The 26,083-nt window shown below is 34.9% G+C and overlaps 1 protein-coding gene and 1 long non-coding RNA gene across 2 annotated transcripts in view; both read left to right on the top strand.

The window, feature by feature from the left end:
- Positions 1-559: 559 nt before the first annotated feature.
- Positions 560-7,313, top strand: LOC124460773. The gene is made up of 3 exons (XR_006954777.1): positions 560-694; positions 5,819-5,969; positions 7,142-7,313. It is a non-coding gene; the product is annotated as an uncharacterized LOC124460773 (long non-coding RNA).
- Positions 7,314-8,082: 769 nt separating this feature from the next.
- Positions 8,083-26,083, top strand: part of LOC6645686 (ecdysone-induced protein 75B) — a 129,751-nt gene continuing 111,750 nt past the window's right edge. The window contains exon 1 of the mRNA XM_023177580.2: positions 8,083-9,704. Coding sequence (XP_023033348.1) covers positions 8,096-9,704 — 1,609 coding nt within the window. The 5' untranslated portion in view covers positions 8,083-8,095. The remainder of the gene's footprint in view (positions 9,705-26,083) is intronic.

The following is a 26,083-nucleotide window of genomic DNA, read 5'->3' on the forward strand; positions in this document are numbered from 1 at the left end:
CTATAGACACATACGTACATCCATACATACACACATACATCTACATCGTATACGTAGTCATTGCACCCCCAATGTATTGTACATTGACTTCTCTGGGCTACGCTTTGTTTTCTGCATTCGCTGGGAATGGGACCTGCAGCAACAGCAGCAGCAGCAGCAGAAGCATTTGCTCTCTCTCTCTCTCTTTCTCTCTCCATTTAGTAGTAGTAGTTCTTGTCTCTCAATTTAATGTTCTTTTGCTCATTCTTTCTTTCTCTCGCAGCACTGGCGGCTCTCCTGTTTGCTTGCTTACTCTCTCTCTCTCTCTCTATCTAGCTCTCGTTCTCCCGTTGACATTCCCATACCACGACCTACCTTACCCATACCCACAGTGGGCTTTTTGCCTGGCTTTGCTCTTCCATGCACAACTCCCGCCCAGGCTTCGCTGCACACACACACACACACACACACCGAGACACTAAGACTCACACACACATTGTTCGTTTTCATATTGAAAGTAGAATTTTTCACTTTTGCACAAATTTCTGTCTCGTTTCAGAGTCACAGTATCAGTCTCGTTAACGACGTCATGTCGTACGTTACGCTACGCTCTAATCTCACGGACCAGTTTTACAGTACTCAGACTTTTGATTTAATAGAGAGATACACTCTGGAGGATTTTAATTCGGTTGCGCATTTGTATATGCCACATTAAGTATGTGCAACTAACTAACTTGTTCCCTCTTCTTGAGTGTGTATGTGTGTGTGTGTGATACTATTTAATTGCATATCGGTCGTATCGGCGTCACGTGATTAAATTAAAATATCGGTTACCACAACCTTACCCCCCTCCACCCCATTTATTTTTTGCTTGTATTTTATCTGTTCCTTTTTTTTTGTTGTTGCATTTTTTTTTAATGTGTGTGTGTTTGTGTAAACAAATTATATCTGGATCGTGGAAAAAAGTGCTGTGAGATGGATTTTTGTATGTGGCTCTAAATACCAAAAGAATTCCAATCAGAAAATGCAGCTTACAAGTAAATTTGGATACTCGGAATGGTTTTCCATTAAACGGATTATAAAAGGAATTTTGTATTTTTTATAATTTAAAATGTTGCACATTTTTAAATAATTTCACAACTTTCTAGCTAAACTAAAGTTTGAAACACTTTAACTGCTGGTATCAGTGGCTGGTTAATAGAGGTTCAAATTAGGGAAATCACTTTTACCTTACTTCAATATCTAAGAAAAACCTCTATCCAAATTAAAACAAATCATCCAACTAGATCCCTTAAGGACTTAATTATTATGTTCTTATATGTTTTTGTTCAATATATAGGGAGGAATTTTGAAGTTGACTGAAACCTTTTTATTGTATTGGCAAGAAATGTAAATTTTTGAACTTTTACGACTCAATTGTCAAATTCTTTCCTTCTATATTCTAGCTGATCTTCCCAACAGTTAAGAACTTCGATTTAATATTATTTCTTTCCTTTGTTGAAAATTCGCCCAACCCTTAGTAAATCTTTAGTCTTTAGTCTGTGGTGGCACACACGCATCTTATACAAAATTTGCCACCCTGTCGATTTTAAGGACATATTTTAATGCTCCCACTGACCCACCTGACCTTTCACTCTCAAAATCACATCCGCAAAACCCAGTCAGTCACTTCAATTAAGTTGTCGAAATGTCCTATCTATAGACCGACAAGCTGTAAAGTTTCCCTTCTTTTTTTTTGTTGTTGCAACTCCTTCTCATCCTTTGCTCATTAAGTCCTCTGCCCATCCTACCACCCCACATGCCCATACCACAACTGTCTGGACTCATACCATAGAGACAGGAGAGACGACTACTAGAGAGTTGCAGACCCATTTTGCCCAATGCCACCCAAATTTGCACATACAACAACAACAATAACTTCAATATATGTGTGTATTTGTATGTATAGAAAACTCCAGACATGTTGCAATAAACCACCCTCATTAGAATTTCGCCCCCTAAAATAGTATGTCGTCTGCAACTCCACTACCTCCCCACCACCAGCACCACCACCCCTCCCACATATCCCTACCCCAACAAAAAAGAACGCAAAGAAACTTTACAGAGCTTTAACAGTGCGCTGTTCGCTCAACTGTAGCGCGCGCCATTGTATTGGTGAACTTGACTCGCTTGCGCTCTCGCGCTTGCATGCTCTCGCTCTCTTTCTCTGTCTCTCTCTGTTTTCATATTATCTGTAATACGCTCTCGCGATTCTATTTCAAGTTCGTGCTCATTTGAGTGTGTGAGTGAGTGTCTGTGTGTGCATGTGTGTATGTGTGTTTCTGTGCGCGCCGCCGTTCAGTGTTAAGGTCAATACATTTTGTTGTGTGCTAGAATTGCATCTATGAGGTTGCAATTTTCCTGTTGTTGTTGTTGTTATTGTTTGTTTGTTTTGTGCCGTTGATTAGTTTGCTATTGAATGTTGTTGTCATGCACACGAGACACTCATACTTGGACTCACACACACACTTGCACCGAGTGCATGCGAGCGTATGTATGAACTGCGAATGTCATCGTCATAGCGGTACATTTTGCTGTTGTTGCTGTTGTTGTTGTTGTGTGGGGGTTTTGACTTTGACGTTTGCGGAAGCTTTTTAGTTTTATGAATCGACACCGCCAAATGTGTGTGTGTGTGTGTGTGTATGAGTGTATATGTTTGTGCACTATGAGAAATGATGCATCATTTCATGGCACTTTGTTTCAGATACAAACATGTGTATGTGTGTGTGTGTGTGTGTGTGTGTGGAGTGGAGGCCTTCAAACAATGTCAAATTTATATTGCCACGTGCTTACTCTGAGTACTAGCTGTGTGTTAAGTGTTTTAAGAGAAAGTGAAGCGAGTTTGGCCTTTTCTGGTGATTAGTAAGTGTCATAAAAATGCATTTGAATGACTCACTAGACTAGACAAAAACAAAAAACAATTATTTGCCCATGACTATTCCATTCTGACCATACAAAAACTCCATCGTAATAGTTTATATTAGGTATCAAAGTTTTGACAGTTTTAGCATAGAGATCACCATTTCTCACTTGACTTGAAATTATAAAGCTAGAGAGTAACACGGTCACAGCAATGGCTCATTAATACCATGGAGTTCTCGTGTGTGTTAGTTTGAACTTCATTCATCAAGTTGGGCCCTAAACACAAACCGAACCTACCTCAATGCGTAACTCTGTCGGCCAGTCTGTCACTTTGTCTGTTAAATACACATACACACATACAAAGAAAAACACGCAAAAGAGGAAAAAAAACCCACCCCAACAACAACAAAAAAAAAAACAGAAAAGGAATCGTTTCACACGCACATTGCTCATACGCACCGTGTGTTATTTTTTCTTTCTTGGCTTCTCGCTTGTTGAGCACGGGGGGCCAACAACTCCGTTAAGCGAGCCACCCTTCTAAACTTCAAAAGCTTTTTGGGCTTGACTTCTTCCTACCTCATGCTACAATTTGTTAACCCTCAGCTACCTCTCCCCCCAACACACACCGCTACCCTCCACCTCCACATGCCCTCCTTCCATCAGAATCGTAGGCATCTTAAGCGTCTTTTGCTTTTGTCTGCTTCATTCGCGTTTATTTTTGTTTATTTATGTTTTGCTTGTTGTATTCTTTACACTGTATTTTTTTTGTTTTTGTTGTCTTCATGGTTTTTTTTTCTCAACTTCCTTGTACGCGCTGGCGCAAGCTCTCTTGCATAGCTATCTCCTTTATGTGTGTGTATGTGTGAGAGAGTCCCACTCACTCTCTCTCTCTCTCTCGCCTACACAGACGTGCCCACCTTTTTAGCGGTTTTCACTTTCATTGTGTGTGCAGGCACTGTCTCTGTCGCTCTTGCTCCCTCTTTGTATATGTGTGTTTAGCAGAGGCTCTCTCTCCCGAGCTCGTTTGCTCTCTCTGTCTCTGTCTCTGTGAGTCTCTCAGAATTCTGGTTTTCTGTTCTGAAGCTTATGTGGGGCTTTTTTGTGGGTTTTGTTAGTCGGAGAAAGTACGGCAAACGCAGCGGTTGCGAATTTTAATTCGAACGCGACAAAATACAGAACAAACAAAATATATTAAAAAAAAAATCACATCCTAACCGTAACCCCCTCAAAAAAAAAAAAAACAGAAAAGAACCTCCCCACACAAAAAAAAAAGCTAAAATCCTCTCGACCTCAGAGAGTTAATAATAATAATAATTGCAAATGCAAGAACAACAACAACAACAAGATCGTTCCCTCCCCCCAAAAATATTAAACACAAATAAAAAACCGTCGTTATAATTCAAAATAAAAAATTCGCTAAATAAAATATTCACTAAAAATAATTTCTTTTACGCATTTTTTGTTTTCTTTTTTTTGTTGTTTTTTTTTTTGTTGGTTCGCAAGCAAAATGAGAAATTGTTGCAATAATTATGGCTAAATTATATAAGAAAGGAAGCCGCCTCATTGTCAAGGGCAAAAAAGTGTGTTTAACATTGAATTGCTGCCATAGTCATTGCCATTGCGAGTGCCAGTGCCATTGCCATTGCCATTGCCATTCCGAGTGCCAGTGCTGCTGCTGCTGCTGCTGCCGCTGCTACTGACCGTGTTGAATCGTCCTTGTCCTTGTGCAGCTTGGGAGCAGAGCAAAAACGCAGGAGCCGAACAGCTGTTGGGTGTATTTTATTGGTGTTATCCTTGCTAGTATTCACCTTGCTCTTGAACTGGGCGGCTGTGTCTCTGTGTCGTCTAGTAATATATTAAATACGCCTTCCGCTCTCGTGTGTGTGGTGTGTGTGGGTGTTAAGCATAATTCTCCGAATTAAAAAAGTAATATACATACATATATACCTATCAATCCTATGTGCATAACTGTGTATATAAATTTTGACTCCGCCCAGCCTCTTAATAGCACACCCAGCTGTTGAGCCTTTCTTTTTTGCAGCTGAGCAAGAATCAATAACAGCTGTAGAATCCATCAAGTGAAATTCACATACATACATACATACATATGTACATACCAAAAATTGACAATGTGTTTTAATAAATACAATATAGAAAAACAAAAAAAAATTCAACGCAAAATTAATCAAAAATATGCCCACAAAAATCTATCTCCAGTCCTCCTCCACCAACCCCACTTAAATACAATATATCAAAACGGAAATAAGTATAACTCTAACTGATAAAACGAAACTAAACTAAAACAACAATATGTATAACAAATATAATATATTTTTTTAAAAGGTGTTTTCAAACAAATGGATATAATAATAATAATAATAATAATAATAAATCAAACTTCAGCAAAAAAAAAACTACAAACCAACAAACAAAATAAAATTTCAATAATTTTTACTGCTCAGGTTGAAACAAAACAAAATAAATAATAAATAAAAACAAAAAAACCTTTAAAAAAAAAGAAAAAGTAAAGCAACTGCAGCGTTGTGTTTCATGTGCAAAATATTTAACAAACATATATATATATATACATACATAAATATATATAAATACATATATATATATATATATATTTTTGGAATCGTAATCGTAAATGTAAACCGTAATTGTATGTAAACGTAATTATAATCATATATATATTCTATATATACATACATATATATCAAGTGAGAAATTGTGCAACTTTAATTAAATGTTATCAAACCCTTAACCAGCTTATACAACAACCAATCAACCAAACAACCCAAGCAAGCAACAAACAAACAAACAACAACAACAACAATTCAACTTAATTTCAATGCATGTATAATTAAAAAGTTTACAACAATGTGTTATATATAGTTTGTTTTTTTTTTTTATTGCTATAAATTATTTATAAAAGAAAACTTGCAAGTATTCATCACACTACTTACTACTAAGATAACTAAGGGAGAGATTTCTACCAATTAATCAACGATTTTAATCAATCAATTCATCAATCAAACAATCAATCAATCCAGCATACACATATAAATATATATTTTATTTGAAACGTAAGTAAAAACAAAATATCTATTGAAATGTATAAATTTCTAGATTTTATTACTATATAACATTGTAAAAATATATAATAGGTAACTAGAAAACATTATATTCATGATTTAGCATGAAGAATATATGTATTTAAAAAGTTTTAGGGATCTATCAGAAGCAAGATCAGGATAACAAGAGGGTAAAATAGACATAAGTTTTGGTGAGATAAAGATATATTTAAGTATATATTGGTAAAAGAAGTTTTTGAAACGGCTAAAACAACTTATTGGCTTTTTACAAGAAGCTTTAATGTTATCGATTACATAGCAAAGCATTACAGCAGCAATATTTATCGATCTTTGTTCCCCCTCTAAAGATCAATTTCTCTTATTTAAGCAAAAAAATAGTTAAGACATAAACATGAATCTTTGTACATCAGTGAGACTTGGAAACAAGAATGTTGAGGCAGATGAAGAGAAAGAAAGGCAGAGAGTCCAGGCCACAGTAGTGTAAGTAAAGTAGTGTACACCAGCTAGTTTACTTAGAATCTGTTTCACTTTCTCCTCCTCCCATTTTGTTGGTCGCTAGGCAGTACCAACCTGCAGTAATAAAACTCCTCCAATTGTAGTTATGGCACGTAAGGTTCTTCTGTTCTGTTTGTACCTGAAATATTATTGATATGTCAGGCATTTGTCGTATGTCAGATATGCCTAGCACCTTCCTTAAGCAAACACATACTTGGATATATATATACATACATATGTATGTAGGAAATTTCTTGGCACTTTGCAAGTGTTTATCAACAATTTCTTAGTAATATGTATGCCCTATAAACAATAGAAAGATTCTAAAAGGGAATATACATACATACATATACTTGTGGAGCGTATTATAGGTAAGAGAATTCATTTTCTTTTCACCTTTTGTAACTACTACTTTAATGTTTTCTTAAATTGTGTACCATGTTTTATACGATCAAAATCTGTTAGTCAAAGAAATTTCATAAAAATTGGCTTAAAAATAACTGAGTTATATGTATCAAATCTTTGGTTACTGGAATTAACATGAGTTCGGTCGATAGGTGCGCCAAAGTGCGTGATGCCAAGCATAAAGTAAGGGTCTAGTGATAAAATTTCAATTAGTTTCAATTATGTTTCACTGGTATTAATTTAAATACAATTCACATTTCCAGATACTTCAAATACCTACAGGAAATACTCAAGAAGCTGCTGTGGAGCTAAATAAGGAAAAGTGAAAAGGATTAAAAACGGCAGGAAACGAAGAAAAACCAATAAACAAAACACAACAAGTATTATTAGCAACTAACTAAAAGTAGGAGAGCTACATATATACACACATATACATACAAAAAATAAATATATATATTTGTATATATATATATGTATATTGTTTGGAAAGGTAAAACTACATTTACGTACGACATTATTATCAACATTATCATCTCGCGCATCATTTAAGCATCAAGGAACATTATCTATCTATCAACAAGAGCCTCAAAAACATAACAAAAAGGATAACCAAGCAACACTGTGGGCAGGTTTAACGACAACGCTAGCTATAAAGTAAGGATAACTCTCTTTAGGATACAAAACTATAAAACACAACAACAACCACAGCAACAACAATACCCAACAACCATAAGAAGAACAAATAAACTCAAAAATAATAATAATACATACATAAAGAAGAAAAGGAAAAACAACTTTGCAACTTTAAAGGCTGACAACATTTTTGATAATCCAAAAAAAAAAAAATATCTAAAATATAATAATAATTAATTAAAATAGAAAAAAAAGCAGAAGACAACAAAAAAAAACTAAACATAAAAAACAAAAAGCGTAAAGAAGAAGAGACTGATTTTAAGAAATTAAAACAAAACAAAAAAATAATAATAAACTAAAGAAGCGAATTCAGAGCTAGCAAGCGAGCATTAAAAATAAAGAAAAAGGAGAGGCAGTGATTCAGGATCAAATCCAATAAGCAAATAAACAAAAAAAAAAACAAAAACAAACATTTCTTATACATAATATTAAAAAAACGAAAAAGAAAAGTAAACAAACATATTTTTGGTATACATCTACATTTTTAATTTTTTTGTGTGCAACAAAACAATTTCTCAGACAACATGTTGAAGAAACTTAAATGCATGGAAGCTGTACAAGCAGCAGCAGCATCCGCATCCGCATCCGCATCGGCATCCGCATCAATAATAACACAATCGGCAAAAATGATTAAAAGCGAACCAATAGATTTTGAAATGTTACACTTGGAGCAACAAGACCGTGATGAGCAGCCAAGTTGTAGCAGTGCAGCAGCGGCAGCAGCAGCACCACCCCCACAACGTTATACTCATGTACAGGTACAAACGGTGGCGCCACGCCAACCCACTGGCCTAACCACACCCGGTGGCACACAGAAAGTGATTTTAACCCCACGCGTCGAGTATGTACAACAGAGGGCAAGCTCAACAAGTACAGCAGCTGGTGCTGGGACCACAGTTGGTGCCATCAAACACATATACACACAGCATGTTACGGCGGGCAGTGGTGCAGCAGCAACAGCAGCAGCAGCAACTGGTGGTGGTGGTGGCTCCATACGTTCACCAGAGACAACGACAATATTATCTAGTACAGGAGCACCACAAATTATAATAACCCGTACATTATCCTCAACACAAACGGGGCAGCAACATTTATCGCGTCGTCATTCGGCAAGTCCTTCGGCCATACAGCAATTGCATCAGCAGCAGCAGCAACATTATCCCATCTCAACGCAGCAGCAGCAGCAACGTACGTTAAGTGTTAATCAATCGCCACCACCTTTGCATCATCAGCAACAGCAGCAACAACAACAACAGCATGTTCGTGTTATACGTGATGGTCGTTTATATGATGAAACCACTGGTTGTTCCACTGTGGTTGTCGGTACACGTCGTCATTCCGTTTCGCCGCCACCCTTACATCATCATTCGCGTTCTGCTCCCGTTTCGCCAGTTATTGCCCGTCGAGGAGCATATCTGGAGCAGCAGCAACAATATCAACAACGTCAGACACCACCATTGGCCCCACCAGCACCAACACCAGCACCACCACCGCCTCCGCCGCCGCCACCACAGCAATATAGTGGCGGCGGTGGTGGTGGTGGAGGAGCAGGAGCAGGACCACCACCCACAGCAGCAGCTCGCAAATTTGTGGTCAGTACGAGTACAAGACATGTTAATGTCATTGCCTCAAATCACTTCCAACAACAACAACAACATCACCAACAACAACAGCATGTTATTGCCAATGTCAGCTCAAGCAGCAGCAATGGAGCAGCAACGTCAGCCTCCTCTTCTTCTTCAGCAGCAGCGGCGGCGGCATCCTCATCGACATCGTCTGCCTCATCGAGTGCATCGCACATATTTCGCACACCTGTTGTATCCAGTAGTAGCTCCAGTAGTAGTAGCAATAATAATATTAACAATAACAATAATAATAATAATAATAATAATGCTGCACCACAAACGCATACAAATGCTGGGAATTCATCAATGCGGCCACCACCGCCGCCTCCACCACCAAAAATTAAGCATGCCACATCAAATATGGGCAACAACAACAACAACAACAACAACAATAATAATAATAATAACAATATTAATAACAACAACAACAACCACAGTAGCAACAACAACAACAATAGTAACTGCAACAGCAACGGCGAGGAACCATCCAGTTCAATTCCTGATCTAGGTAAGTCTTCCAAGCAACTCACTCTCTCTCTCTCCCTCTCTGTTTCTCTTTCTTCCTCCTGATGAGATTGAAATTAATTTATATGCCAAAGTAACTGAGCAACCTGTTGACCCTGAAGCTTGCAGGCACTTGTCGACCGGTATATCGATGGTTGACAAGTTCTATATACACAAACATACATATATTATAAAATTCTATAAACACTGGTTAACAAAATATAAATAGAACTGAAATCATATGCAGGATTCTCAAACAATCAGACAATGTTCCAAAGAGCTCTGAAAGAAATGCGATATATCTGGTTTTTCAAAACAATTTGTCTTTCTAATTGACACACACACACACACATTTATCATCAACAAAAGCTTAAAAACTAAAAAAAAATAAAATTCTTTGTCTATAAAGTCCAATTGATTGATAAACTTTTTATTAACCATTTCGGAAACAAATTACAATTGGGAAACTAAAAAGTCTTGGAATCCTAAATACATCTAGCTTAGTCTATGGGCAATATTGGTTCTAAAAAAGGACCAAACTTAGCTTTAAATTAATCTGGGATTATTCTCTGATCTAATTGTAAGACCAATTCTAGAAACTCTTTTGAAACCTTAAAATTAAATTATTTTCGCAAGAATAATGTCAGATAAAGTTTAAACTAAATTGAAGCCAGCAGTTTAACTGTTTGTTAATGCGTTCTCTGATTAATTTTAACTTTGTAAGCTCTTTTTTTACCTCATATTGTTACAATTCCCAACTTGTTCTAGCGTGGAAGGTTGTGGTAGGTTGTGGTTGATAGGTTTCTCTCTTTTAATAATGCCACAACTAAAAAACAGACAAGGAATCAATATTACTTAGACTTGATAGAAATTTTTCAACATTTTTTGTTTAGATTTCTAAAATTATTAGTTTAGTTTTGGGAAAAGTATTAATTCTAAATCAAAATTTGAATTGATTGATATTTGTTGTATAGTTTAATTTTTAAAATATGGCAGTCAAAGGCGGCTTATAGGAAATGGTCAAACGTTCGACATGCAACTGATTTAGCGATTGACAATTACTACCGAGCTTTATGCGGTTCTCCGAAGAGAGGTGAAGGTGACAGTGTTGGTGGATGGTGTGAAAGGTCGGGGGTAGGAGGGTTCAGTTACTAAGTGAATATAAATACTTACTGTGTGTGTGTGTGAGATCGTTAATGGGGTGGGGGAGGTAACGGTTGTTTTTACAACCGCTAAAAGGTCAAATTATTATATTACATATTTGTGTGTCTCCATGTCTATCTATATATGTATATATGTATATGAAATCCAAGCTAAAAGCAATTTACGTTCTATATAATCTGCAAATCTAATAATGTCCACATACTTTGTATGATGGAATGCATTCGGGAATTGTGAGGGTTGAAGAAATATATACTTATCCTATAAATATTTATCGCTCAGACAGTTTCCTAAGGGATATGAAAATTGAATTGTAATTTTACTGAAAAAATATCCACCAGGTAAAAAAATAAAGTGAGAAAGAGTACCTAAGATGAGATAATGATATATCATTTTATTTCATTTAAATATAATTATCAATTTAGATTGAAATTTGTTTGTTTTTCTCTTCTCTCCCTTCTTTTTATATATTTTTTTTCATTTCATTAATTTTATTCTGAATGTTTGTCAAGGTTGCCCTTGTATGTGTTTGTTTTCATACCCTAAGTTTAAGGGTATATGAAACTCTTAATAGATTAGAAATCATAGTCTAGAAATGAAAAAAACCTTAAATTAAGATCAATTAAGGATTTGTGGTTAATCTTTGGTAGAATATCATTTCATAGGCAGCTCAAAAAGAAAGAAAGAAAGAACCTCTAAGATCAACAACAGACTTCGCTAAAAGAATTCCAAAACTGCAATACCCACAGGCACATTTTTAAAGCTTAAACTAGTTGAGAATTATAACTAAATAAAGTAGAAAACGATTGAAAATGATTGATTGATTGAAATTGTAATCTTCATTGTATTACAATCATTTATTTAGAAATTGGCTCAAAAGTAAAAGTTAACTTATATAGCAAATTGGCCGCCAGGTGTCGTTAATGTGTTACAAAGACATAGTTAAATTTTTTTGTTTGTTTTGCAGGGTATGCATCGAGTCGTTAAAGCTTTTCAGTGTTTTAAAGAAATTTATTTTTTTTTGTTTGTTTCATTTTGTTTGTATGTGAATTTCGCTTATTTTCTCCTGCGCGCTCTCTCTCTCTCTCTCTCTCACTCTCACTCGCCGCTGCTGATTGTCTCTCTATCTCGCTTGTGTTTTGACTGGGCGGCTCTCACCTTGAACTTCAACTGGAATAAACTCAATTGGCTCAACAGCAGCGCGTCATTGGCAGCGGGGCAGCTCCGATTTGTGTTTTTGTTGTATCCAAATTAGAATTAAATATAAAGAAATTGCGCATAAATTAAATATATAAGGGTGCAAATTTGCATTGACTACTAAAAATACCAAGTATAGGCAATTTTTTTTTTGGATATATTTATATATACATTTATATATATATACATATGTTATATTGTTTTGTTTTGTTGTTTTTATTTTTTGGGTTTATTTTATTCCCAAAACCAAACAAATTTGCATTGGTGATTTCATGGCAAGCTTCCGTTTTGTCTGGCCCAAAACGATGCGGGTTATGTGTTTCTTATATTTTATATATAATGCATATATATATATATATGTATCTTTATAGTAGATATATATCAAGTGGAAGGTGTTGACGATATGTGGTAAGTTAATTTCCACAAAACTTTTGTTAATTCTTGCTCAGTGAAATGAAACATGAGAATCTACTTTTTGCTTATCAAAATACAAAAAAAATTTGCATTTTTTCCTTTTGTTTGTTTGATTGATTGTTTTAATGAAAGTTATATACTTACTTGATATACAAAATATATACATAAGTAATTTAATTTGCTATTCTTGGGCTTTGTGTGGCATATCAAATTTAATTGTCAATCTCGAATATAATATTATTAATCTGACAGATAAGCAATGGCCTGTTATTTTTTCTCGTTCTGAAATGTTTTGGTATGCCTAGTTCACTTGTTTAATGAAATTTGTTAAATATTTATTAAGATAATCACAGTTTCTCTAGAAAAATGTTTCAGATTGTAGTCGATTGAATAGGAAATAAGAAACAAAAGATCATGTAGCCTAAAATTGGTTTGGAATCTGCTATAGATTTGTTTCGTTTAAGTTAAATAATAATATTTTTGCTGCTAGGTGTTCAATTATGATCATTAGCTTTATTTTGTTGGCAATCATGAGAACGAAAATATTGATTTAAGAGTCCAAATTGAAAGAAATTTGAATACCCTTAAACATTTTTACACTTTGACTATCTATTTAACATCAAATTACAAACCTTTTACTGAAACTTTGTTTTCTATCGCTCATATATGATATAGGGGTTCGATCTAGGTGAAATTGAGCAATAAAAGCCTATAAGCAAAATGACTATAAAGACTTTCATTCAGACTTACAAATGAACAGACAGTCAGGAATCTACTTTATATACTTGTTATGATCCGAAATACTTTTGGCTTCTTTTGCCATTTCACAACTCTGACACAAATGAATATACCCTTTTTGGGCAAGAGTATTCGGTAGTATTTTCAATATGATTATTCACTTTTGGTTTTCTTCCTGATTTGACCATACCCCATAATTAATCATTATTTTGTGCGAATCTTTTGAAACAAAAACTAACAACTACTTATGTTTGTATATAAGTAGTCAGGTAAATACATATATATATATAAATACGGCTTAATCATATGTTGTTTAGACTTCTAAAAAAACAAAAAAAAACTGCAAACCAGTTTTTTTCGAGCATTAAACAAAAAGTGACAGACAGAGAGAAAGAGAATGAAGGAGAAGCAGAGAGTGAGAGTGAGAGTGATACTGAGGCGGGGGAGTGGCGGTCCCAGAGGTGGGGACTACTTCGACCCAGTTGTCACTTTCAAGACAAGATTGAGCCCATAGCATTCTAATGATTTCATTTTTTCGCTGCTTTTCGACCGCAATGTATTCTCGCTTTGGCACATGTCTCAAGAAACGCTTCGAGTTATACAATATATATATGTATATATAGATACTTATATGGTCAGTCCAGGCAACTGATTTCTGCCTTCTCTCTCTCTCTCTCTGTCTTTCCCTTTGTCTGTCTCTAGGTTTTGTTGCTTTTTATTATTATTATTATTCTTATTTCTTTTCTTTTCTGTAGGTTGTTTTTTTTTTTTTTTTTTGTGTCGATTTTTGTTGTGTTGCTTTGGCTAATAAATAAATAAACAAGTCTGGTCCGTTGTCGTTTTTTTTTTTTTTTTGTGGTTCTTTCTTTACTTTTATTAAAAGTTAAGTAAATAAAAGTCAAGGCCATTTTAGTGTTGTTGTTGTTGATAGATGTGTGATAGATTTATATGTGTTCGATGTGGAACAATTTGTCAAGTGATGCTGCTACCTGTTCTAATAGAGCCAACTCACTCAATCGCCATAAAGTGTACTTTAAAAACACACGCAAAATTTCAATGTCAATGCCAGTAAATGGGGGCGAATGCCTATGGCCAGGGATTCTTGATAAAGTTGAAATCAGCTTACGCATCATATCAGCTCATATATACATACGTATATGTATATATAAACACACACTCCCCATATCTATATATGTATGTATGTATTTATATAGAACGTTTGTTTGTATTCTTGGTATATTTTTATTTCATTGTTATGTTTTCAACGAATGGCAGCAATTGTCGTTGTTGTCGCCCATTGAATGAAGAACTCAAAGTGTCAATCAAAGTAAGAAATCAACTCGGTATATACTTGTATATACAATAAATTTTATATATCGTGACAAGTTTTAGATGCAATGCAAAAGCACTCTAGAAACTGCAATTTAGTTTCACTAACCAGCAGTTAGTTACTGATTATTATGGATTGATCACAACAACAAAAATACTTTCCAAAATTATCTCTTAAAAAAAAACAGGAATGTAATAATCTTTACTAACCTTAACTCCATTGTATATTAAACTAAGAAAAAGGCTTTGATCATCAGCAAACTCTAGACTCACGTTACTTACTTTTCAGGCCTACAACTGGTTGTGAATTATAACAAAAAAAAAATGGAAAACTAATCTATTCATTACAAATTAGTATTAGGAATTAAATCCCACTGATTATTCAATCAAACACATGAGTATATTGAATATATTTATTTGAGATATATATTTGATTTGAGAATCAACAACAATTTATATTACTTATTATATTATAGACAATTTCTACGATTAGCCTATGAATGACCTTTGCATTATTATTAAACAATCTTGATTTCATATCATGATCACACGATCAGCAGCTAGCTATATTCATATAATATGCATATCAAAACTAGTATCAATATTTCAATTGCATTATAAAACCCTTTTTACACAACAAGGCAACAAATAATTATTCATTTACAAATAAATAATAACAAATATGTTAGTAGTCGATTTGTAATTCTTATACAAGACGACACTTTCAAGAATTAAATTGTTTAAACTAAGCATCATTCTAGAAAACAATTTTAATTGAATGATTAACTATAATATTTTCAAAACAAAGCGCTTTTTGATTCCTAAGTGTTTGAGTATCATTAAAGGTCCTGTCCTTTTCTTTGGTAGATTTCCCACATGAAAATGTAATTGTACTTAATTTCCACTTGAACTCTTTCGTTTTCCCTCTATCAACAATTTGGTTATGCATTTTTATGGGCCATAATCAATTTAGTTATTTTTACAATTATTTTTATTTTTTTTTTTTGTGTTTTTATTTTGTTTGTTTTCAATTTGCAATTGCACAAAATGCAACTAGTATATATGGAGCTTAACAAATTACGCGTTTGCCTATTTATTAAATAATATAAGTATGACTATGAGTACGTTGTGCGAGTGCGAGTAGCGCAACAACAACTATCAGCAAACGAGTGAAAGCGAGATGCAAAGAGGTAGAGCGGAGACCTGAACAAATATCATCAGCGCGAACGGCAACAAATTGCGATTGCTTGAACACGGCGCTTCTTATGTAACCGATTTTGCTGGCAAGGTCGCACCGAACTGATTGACTAACTGACTAACTAAGCAAGTGACTGACTGACTGACTGACTGAATGACTGACTAACTGACCGACTAAGGTCGGGGCAAGCCGGAAAAATAGTTTACGCAAATATGAGTCAATTGAAAATTGGCTAGAACGCAAATCAAACACACAAAAACCAAAGACAAAGAAATTAAAAACTTATATGCATGTGTGCAAATAAGTTTGCTGCAGAAAATGCAAATCATATGCAGGTTCAAAAATTATTCAAATATCACAAAGATTTCACAATACTTTTATGTTTTTGTATACAATTCAATATTAGTTTCTATTAATAAAGTGCGCCAAATACACGTTTCAAATTCAAGGTTCTGTTGGCAATCACTTGTATTTCTTCAATCGATTGTTTGTTTACATTTAATTAATTTTAATAACCCAAAATGTGAAATGCATTTCCAAAATGCTAGATACACTTCTCATTGGCTGCTTTACACAATGTTTATATGTTAATTACAATTGTGTTTCTTGCTGGATCTGTTGTACAGGGTTTTATTCTTTGAATTGAAATACTAAAAGACAAAGTTTGAAAAGAAAATTTAATGGAAATACTCTCTTGATTTGATAAATATTTCAAAAAATCTCCATATTTTTCATAGCATACTTAACTAAAAATGGAATAGTTATGATAAAATATACTACATTTCTTAGCAGACTTTTGCTTTGTCTTTTTGTTCATGTAATTTGTTCTCTTTTAACCATATTCATTTCTTAAAAACTATGCTGGAACCAAATTTTTCAAAATTTTCCATAGCATACTTAACAGGGCTCCACAAAAAGCGAATATTACTCAAATTTACTTATGTTAACAAGTTCAATTGTTTATCTGATCTGTAAAATCAAAAGCCTAATCATACCTTTTGCTTTTACTATAACACTTGGAAGCCCTTTTTAAATGTAAATATTATAGAAAATGTCATAAATTTCCATAGCATACTTTCAAGAGCTTCACTTAATGTGAAGAACTAAAAAGTATTGTGAAAACCCTTTACCGATCTCTTCTCTATATTTTAAAACATTTCTTAAATGTGCATTAAATATAACTAACTAAACGTATACTAAACTCCATGTAAACTAACTAAAATCTGGTATATATATATTCGATTTATTGTCGCTTGATCACCCTCTGAACTTTTACTGTTATAGAAATGCTTCATTGCTTTAAAATGAACAGCAGTTGGCCATGAAATTTCTTTAGAATCAGTTTATATATACATACATATATACATACAGTTGCAGTGATTGATTTATAACTTTTGTCCCACTCAATCGGTCTCAATCTAAATACAATTTCAATTTCAAACATTGAGACAAAGTCTCATGCCAGTTACTTAACTAAACTTAACTTAACTAACTAAACCCGCCGGGCTACTTACACTCGTGTTCAGAAAACAGTTAACCAAATGCTAGCGGAATGAAATGCCATATAAAACCAGTTTCCAGTGTCAAGAATATATATACACATATATACGTATACTATATAGTAAAATAAAAGCAAGAACAACAACAGCAAAAAATTATACAATTATAAAAAAAAAAAATGTAGTATAAAACAAAATGCGAATTACAAGTGGGAGCGTAATGCAAACAATAAAAACAAAAACTAAACCACAAGGTCACTTCGAGTCTGACGTGACGGAGACGGAGACGGCGACGGTGACAGCGACGACGACGTCGACAGCGATGGCATTAGAATTAGAAGCGGAAGAGAAATAATAATAATAAAAAAAAAAAAAAAAACGAAAAAAAACCAACAACAAAAATGTGACACACTGAAAGCGAAATAAAACACAACAACAACAACGACAATAGCAACAACGCTTTTTGTATCTGACTCTGTAAGAGTGTGCTTGTGTGTGTGTGTGTGTATGAGATACAGATATAGACAAGTGCAAGGCGTAACGTAACGTAAAACTAGAACACTTCCTGAATGAGCGAGAGTGAGTAAGAGAATGACAATTAGCGAATTTGATTACAGTTACATGATGTTTGTGACGTGACGTACTTGAGATGTGATCTCTCTCTCTCTTTTGCCCTCTCTATCAGTTGATGGTCTTTTCATCTCGCTTTACAATTGCCCCCGATAACCGTTAGACACAGTTTCTCACTCTTTCTCCCCATCTTTTTCGCTCTCTCTCTCTCTCTTTGCCATAAGTTTTCAATTACAATATGCAAGGTTGAGTAACGGTTGTCAATACAAAACTTACATTTAGACTAGGCCATCCAAAACCGAAATCTGATTACACACACCCACACACACACACACACACAACTAAGGCCATTTGTGTAATGGCAGCTGGAACTATTCGTTGGCAGTCGGCAATTAAATAACATTTTGTTAGATTTTTTTAAGTTGAAAATTCATTTAATTTGAGGGCTACTTCAACTTGGGCGGCGGCTTGATGTCTCAACTAACCGAATTGTATATATGTATATACATATATATATGTATATACATACATATGTACATAGTTGCATTGAAAACGTTTTGAATTTCAATTTCAATTTAAACGTTTATTTCTTTTTTTTTTTTGTCGTATTTTTCAACGAGTTTTTGGTCACGCAAAACCAAAGCTAACCATATGTATGTATGAGTGACAATAAAGGCGTAGAGAGTTTTATATGATTTATATGGAATTTCAACTAGATAGCTGTATAAAACAAAATTTCTATTGAAATATACTCTTTACACCTGTATGGGGGCAAATTGGGGTATATTAAAGACGAGAAAATTGTTTGTACCAAGACAGATGGAACTGAGGATCAAATATGTGGAACTTTACTCCTTGAAGTATGCCTTACAACTCAAAAATTGTCCATAAACAAAGTTGCATATCAAGGATTATTTTGTTGTCCTCAGGATATTCGAGAATTTCCTTATATGTTTAACAAAGTGAATTCTTGCAATGCCTATTGCATACTTTAGGGGACAAGGTGAACCAATTTCACAGCCTTAGAATTACCACTAAACGTATAGCATGTATTTAAATCTTAAAATCGAATTGTTTCTTATGAAGCAAAACGTTGAAGTAGAGTAAAAAGGGTAAATCCAAGTCGTCTTAACAATTTGCTTCATAAACTCAAAAATGAAACTCTAAACTCTTGAAGGACAGACACATCATTTATTAGAGAGAAATGTGTGGCGCAATAATTAGAAGCTACAAATTCCTAGAAAATGTCCAAATAACATAAATTTTTGCATTGCATTTTGGATAGTTTTTCTAAACTAATTAATGGCGTTTATTTGCCAAACAAAGAATAATTATTTATTCCCAGAAACCGGCGAAAACTTTAAACGAAACAAATTGAATTTTGCGCAACAAATTATAAAGTTACTCTAACTCTCGAGTTTATATGTCCTAGTTGCAAAAATTATACTCGAAATTGATAGTTTTGGGGGAGAAGTGACCTTTAGAGAATATGAGGAATATGTCGAGCATCATCCGAGCTTCAGTTTGTGTGTATTTGTGTCATAAAAAATTGAATTAAATACTTAAACCAAAAGGCAAAAGTCTGTTTGGTTGGTTGGTTGGTTGGTTGAACTGAAACCGCAACTCATATTTGACGCATATGAGTCCTGGAGTCATTCCCCTCCCTCTCACCCATTCTCTCACTCACTCTTCATACTTTATGGCCTCAAAGCCTGTCAAATTGTCAGATGGATGGTTGTCCTGGCAACGGGCACATGTTACTACCGCGTTTCTGCTACCTTTTTGTCTTGCCTCTGTTGGTGTATCTGTATCTGACAGCATTTTGTGGCCTGTCCTGTTGACAAACTTACGCACATATGTTTGTGACGAAAGGGGGTGGGATCAGTGGTTTTTGGGTTGGAGATGATGATACTGAAAAGTTATATACATTTTCCTGCTATAGACTCATTATTAATTGGAAGCTTTTGGTAAAACAGAATATGCTAGTTCAGTCGACCTTCAATCTACCTTTTTATACCCTTGCAAAAAGGGTATATTAATTTTGGTCAGAAGTGTGCAACGCATAGAAGGAAGCATCTCCGACCATAAAAAATATATATATTCTTGATCAGCACGATGAGACGAGTTCAAATAGCCATGTCCGTCCGTCCGTCTGAGCTGAAATTTTGCATGTAGGCTTTTATATACTGCAGGGGTTGTATATCTCAGATTCAGCCGGATCGGATCACCATATCACATAGCTCCCATACAAATAGCAAAGTCACGAACAGTGACTTTTCTCAATAACTTTGTTATTTTCTGAGCTATTGTCGTGAATTTAATATTGGTAAGTTTATTACACATATAAACGACTATGCCAAATTTGATCAAGATCGGGTGACTATATCATATAGCTCCCATAGGAACGATCTTTCGAAAACAGTGACTTTTGTCAATAACTTCGTTACTTTTAACGCGATTGCTTTCAAATTAAACATTTATTAGTTTAATATATCCCTTAATGACTGTGCCGAATTTGATAAAGATCGGTTAACTATATCATATAGCTCCCATAGGAACGATCGGTGGAAAACAGTAACTTTGATCAATATCTTAGTTTTTTCCTATGCTAAGATTGTAGGCCGTTCTTTCGCAAGCATTAGCCTTTTTAGCTAAAACGTTTTTCCACTTTGATGGCTATAGGTAAGGAAAGAGTTACCAAAGTTGCAAGGGTATACAAACTTTGACGCGGTCGAAGTTAGCTCCGGCCTTCTGGTTTGTATTTCCGCGCATCGAAAAGAGATACAATTACCATTGGAAATTAGATTACACATGCGAGCAAAAATTTAGGTGAACCTTTGTTGAGTTAAAAAAAAAAATTCATTAAAAAGTCATATTTTTAAGTAAGCCTTCATTTTAAAGTTGGTTAGAAAATCTTTGAATGCTTTAAGAAATTTCGAAAGAACTATGATTTTGTTTTCGTCATCTCAATTGAAATATTTTCATTTATGTGGGTTACTATAACTAAATTGAATCTGTTTTCTAGGGAAATTGTTTGTGCATTTTGTGTGTGTGTATGTGTTTGGGTTTGTATGTATAATAAAAACCAGATCAGACTCATGCTATTGACCTAAGTCAAGGGCACTGCACTTGAGGCTGGCCCACCGAATCGACCTCAGACAAGCAACCTAACCAGGCAACCAGTCATCCAGCCAGCCAGCCAGCAAGGCAGAGAGTCAGTGAGGAGCCAACTAGCCAGAAAGAGAGTACAGTCCAGATCCAGATATAGTACAGATTCAGATAGGGGATTCAGGGAGGAGGAATGCCGACGCTGTGCGCGCGCGTAGATCACAAAAAGAAGGTATATAAATATATATAAATAGCTGTGTTCGGTCGTTTTTCCGTGACGATGCAACTTGATTGTATGTATGTATGTGCAACAAAAAACAAAACTAAAAAAAATATCAGTGTATTTTTACACAAATTCTTAGTCTGTTCTCTTCTATTTGCACTCTGTTGTGTATATGTCTTATTTTGCCATCTTTCTCTAACTCATTGAAAATATCAAGGTCTTGATGGGGCCCCCAAGCTGCAACTCCCTCGTTGCAATGCCAACGACTTTTGTGCTTGTGGGTCAATGGCATTTATCTGCCACAAGTCTCTGAGTCTTTGCCATGGCCAGCCAAATCCAACAGATCTCTCTCCCTCTCCCCCTCTTCCTCTCTCTCACTCTCTTTGTCGACGACTGACTAACCAGTTCTTGTTTTAGATCCTGCTAATAACTCGCAGACATACATATCCTCTGCGGCCCTTATTTCGCCCTCACTTATTCTCTCTATCTCTCACATCTCTCCCTCTTCTGTCTTCTGTCTTGTGTTTTCTGCCCTACATTGGTGCTTGGCTTGGTTTTTTCTTGATTTAAGGCTGCTCTCTTGCCTCTTGCCATGTCTCCAACTCTCTGGTGTCCACCTTCAACATCTCCTTTTATTCTACTTAACAAAGTTCAAGGTCTTTAATGGTTTAGTTCATCGTCTTTGCTGTTCTATAGCGTCTGCACGGATTTTTATTCCAATTTGTTGCATATATATGTATTATATATATATATATACATTATATATAAATATATATATATATATATATATATATTTCTTTGTCCAGTCCATCATCAACATCATCATCTTTCAGCCCTTTGTCTGCCAATTCCTTTCACGGCTTGGTTCTGCTCTGCTGGTCGGCTTAATTATTTTCAACTCTTGATTTCGATTCAAGTTTTATATGCAATTCTGTTTTTTTTTTTTCTCTCTCTGTCTCTCCCTTCTTTACCTCCCTACCTCTTTCTCTCTTTCTTTCTCCTTTATGTTGGCTGTTGTCGTCTGCAACTTTTTTTTTTTGTTGTGGTGCATGCAAATTGACTTTGAGCTTCACTTATTCCATGTAATTAAGACGTTTCCGGTTCATGACCTAAATGTGCAATTTAGGGCAACTAAAGAGACAGGCAGTGGCTAAAGAAGGGAACAAAATTTGCAGAAACACTCTTTTAACATAATATATTACTCTGACTAGAATTTTTTACTTTAATAAATTAAAATTTTTCATCTAATGATGAGTAGTTCAAGAAATTTTACTCTTTTATTTAGCTCCTCGTTACAAAGCTTAGTTTCTTTGCTTCCCCTGAAGTCTCTTTTTGTTTAACAATATGAATTAGTGTTGTATAATGACAGGATATTGTATAATGAAAGGAGAAATGTTTAAGAATAAACATCGTGTTCATCTGAAGCGGCTTCACCAAATCCGATGCACTAAAGAAAATATAATACAACTGTGCAACTAACTCAAAAGATCACAACAGCAGGATGTCAAGGTCACGTGGGTTTGAGTCGTACTAGAATAAGATCTTCTAAAAACAATTGTTACCTCCTAGAGCCTAAGATTCCCTATATAAACTCTGTAAAAATCGGTTTATATTTTGAATTCAACGAATGAAGATTGGGTTTTTTAGTTGTGGTTCTAAACTCCCTATTCAAGAAATATGCATTTAAATAAAATGATTAGTTATTTGAGCTTTCTTTTTGTTAGTTTTTGGCTTTAAAACATCATCAGATATTTAGGTTAGTCGTTGCTCTTTACAATCCAGTGAAATATTAAACATATTTTGGGCCATACGAATCAAGTTCATTGCAATAAAACATTAAATATTCATTTGTCCATTTATTATTTAAGTAAAATACTCAAAAACCCCATTTACATTATTATTTTTCATTGATATGTAGGAGATTTTTTTTTATTACTGTTTAAAGTTCAATCTGTTGTTCTTATATATTATTCAAGACGCGATTACAAGGACAAACTCTTTAGTAACTGATTTCCTAATGGATTTTCATTAAACTATTATCGATTTGTTATAAAAATTGTATAGTTAATTGCCCATTGAAACTTTGAAAGTGTCTCCCAAATGTCTGTTTGCCTTTTATTCATTTTTTTTTTTAGTTTGCTGCGGTACAATGACGCAATTTTTATTGGAATTTGTATTTGGTTTAGTTAAACACTTATTGTTTGTCCCACTAACCCACTACTAAATGAGGGACAAATAGAAAATGAAAGGAAAAAAAGTATTTTACACTTGCATATTTATGAACTTGGTGTTGTGCATTGGAAAAATGTCAAGCATTTTGGCCCTGACCTGACCTCCAATTTACACACACACACACACACACACACACACACACACACACACATACACACTCACAGACGCATACAATTTAGCCAAGAAACAGGCAACAATGTAAAAAAAAAAATCATCAAAATTGCCACCACAGCCAAAAGCGCCTAGGGCATTTGCCCATACTCTTTGTCATTTCACCAATGCCGCTCGTTCTCTCTTTTTATCCTCACATTCTCTGTTATTTTCAATTTCTCTGTTTCTCTCTCTCTCTCTCTCTGTGGTTCTCTCCCACTCTTGACGTTTTTAGCCTCCTTTTAGCTAGACGGAAGTGTGAGTAAAGAAAATTTTCATTGCCATACACATTCACGTTCAATGTCAGGTTCATGAGCTTCGAGTAAAATGCAATGCAAAAGGTTATGCAGCCAACAGCAGCAGCACATGAGTGCCAATGAGGTGATGGGGGCGGGGGATGGTTAGTTGGTAGGAGGAGGGTAGCAAAATGTGGCAGATTGTTAGAAATAGTGGGGCATTGACGGTCAGTTGTTGTAAGGTCACTGTCAAGTGGCATAGTCGCGCCATAGATGATGTCCTTGTTGGATTCTCTACTCTTTCCGCTTTCTATAAACAATTTTTGTTTGCTTGTTATAACAGGTGACCCCTGATGAAATAGTCAAGCAGATTTAAGTGCAATTTTATTAGAAAGTACTTAGAGAGTGGGAGAGAGAAAGAGAGAGAGAGAGAGTTGTCAACTCTATTAACAAATTGCTTTAATCTGCATTGTCTTTAAGCTGCTTAAAATTATTTATTTTCCCAACAAATGTGTTAAAATTAAATGGTTTTCAATGTTAGTTATAAAATTTATATATAAATATAAGTAGTATTATTTAATTTAGCTAAGCCTAAAGGTCTTTGGTCTTCATTTTACTCTAAATATAACTTACAAAGAAAGCAACAAATAGTTTTTCACCGTCTCTTGCATACTTCAAGGGGCAAATTTCGCCCATTTCACAGCCCCAGATCCCCCCATGCATCAAAATTATATATAGCTTTGCTATAGTATTCCAAATAAACTTCAAATCAATAGAAGAAAATGTACTTTCTCAACTATCTAGGATATGAAACGTTTTTCTCAAGTCTCTTGACTTAAATGAGAAAATCAGCTTCAAGAAAATAAGTATCTTGTGCAAAAGAGTTTCCAATAAAAAGTTCTCAAATGCTAAATTAATCAATAAAGCAAATGTATATGCATATCTTTGTAAAGAGAAACTCTATTCTTGGTATCCTCTTTAGATCGTATGACGCATTTTTCTCTGTAATAGGATTCAATTCATTCAATTTGTCGTTGGCACTTGCTGGGGTTCGATGCTCTTTGTGAAGGCAACTTGGTTATTAAAAAGCAGTTTTTCTATTTAAATTGCATCATTAAAAATAAAGTTTTTTTTTCTGCCAATTTAATTTTTCTATTTTCTATTTTGAGTAAAAGTTTTTGTTTTTGCAACTAAATGCAATTGCCGCCAATAAACTTTATGCAGTGCATAAGAGGGGAAAATCAGTTAAAAAGGTGTAGAAATTGGAGGAGGAGATTCTCTTTAGAAATCAAATTACGTCTTTTTTGTCCCCCAATCACCCACACAACACACAACCAGCCAGCCAGCCAGCCGTCATCATCATCATCATCTCTGACGACCTTTTTTCACTCTGTCTATCTCTTTCTGTTTATGTTTCTCTCTCTCTCTCTCTCTCCTTTAGCTGCTCTCTGGCAATATTAGCAGAGAGAGAGAGAGAGCGCGCGATTTTTCTTATTTTATGTTCCCCCACCATTTTGAATGGAAAACCTTCTGAAATTGACAAGTTCTTGTTCATGGTCATGGATGTGGGCAAAAATGGCAATGACAATTGCAACACAGCAGCAGCAACAACAGCAACAGCAACAACAGCAACATCAACAATAATAACACACAGCGCGTGTGCTTAAGGATTGTATAATCAAGAAGTGGCAAGGGCAAGGACACGAGGCTTAGAGGGGGGGGCAAGGCCAAGGGCAAAGGCAAGAATAAGGACAAGTTTGCAGTTATCCTTCTGGGTGCTTGAAGTCGGTTAATGTCTAGCCGGGATAACATTGAATGATCTAATAATTGGCCATTGTAATTTGCTTTTGAAATTATCCAGCGAGCAACGGGGCGTATGAGCAATCGATTTTCAGTTTATTCATTCTTCAGCTGCTGTGTTCGATTCTCTTTTGCCCAACTAACCCAATTTTCACTTTCTTTGCCTTTTAGGTTTTTGGGTCGATTTTTTGTTGTTTGTTGTCGTCTATTTTTAAAATTGGCTTGCTGGCTGACTTTGCTGCCTGCTTATATCCTATTCTCGTTTCTTTTCTTTTTTTTTCTATACTTTGCAAATTATTATGAAATTGTGCTTTGTTCAATTATAATTTGTTGTTGTTGTTGTTGTTTTTTTTTAGTTTGGTTTTTGCTTTATTTCCTTGGTTTGTTTTTGTTGCCTTGGCATTTTGCCCACTGTGCCTGCCCTGCTGCCTGTTCAGTTCCGTGCGAGAGAGTTACCAATATCATCTGAAACCGACCGACCGACCGACCGACCACCCCCAATTGACGTAGCTTAAAGCCCACCGCATT

This window comes from Drosophila willistoni (genome assembly GCF_018902025.1).
Source record: "Drosophila willistoni isolate 14030-0811.24 chromosome XR unlocalized genomic scaffold, UCI_dwil_1.1 Seg8, whole genome shotgun sequence".
NCBI classification, from domain to species: Eukaryota; Metazoa; Arthropoda; class Insecta; order Diptera; family Drosophilidae; genus Drosophila; species Drosophila willistoni.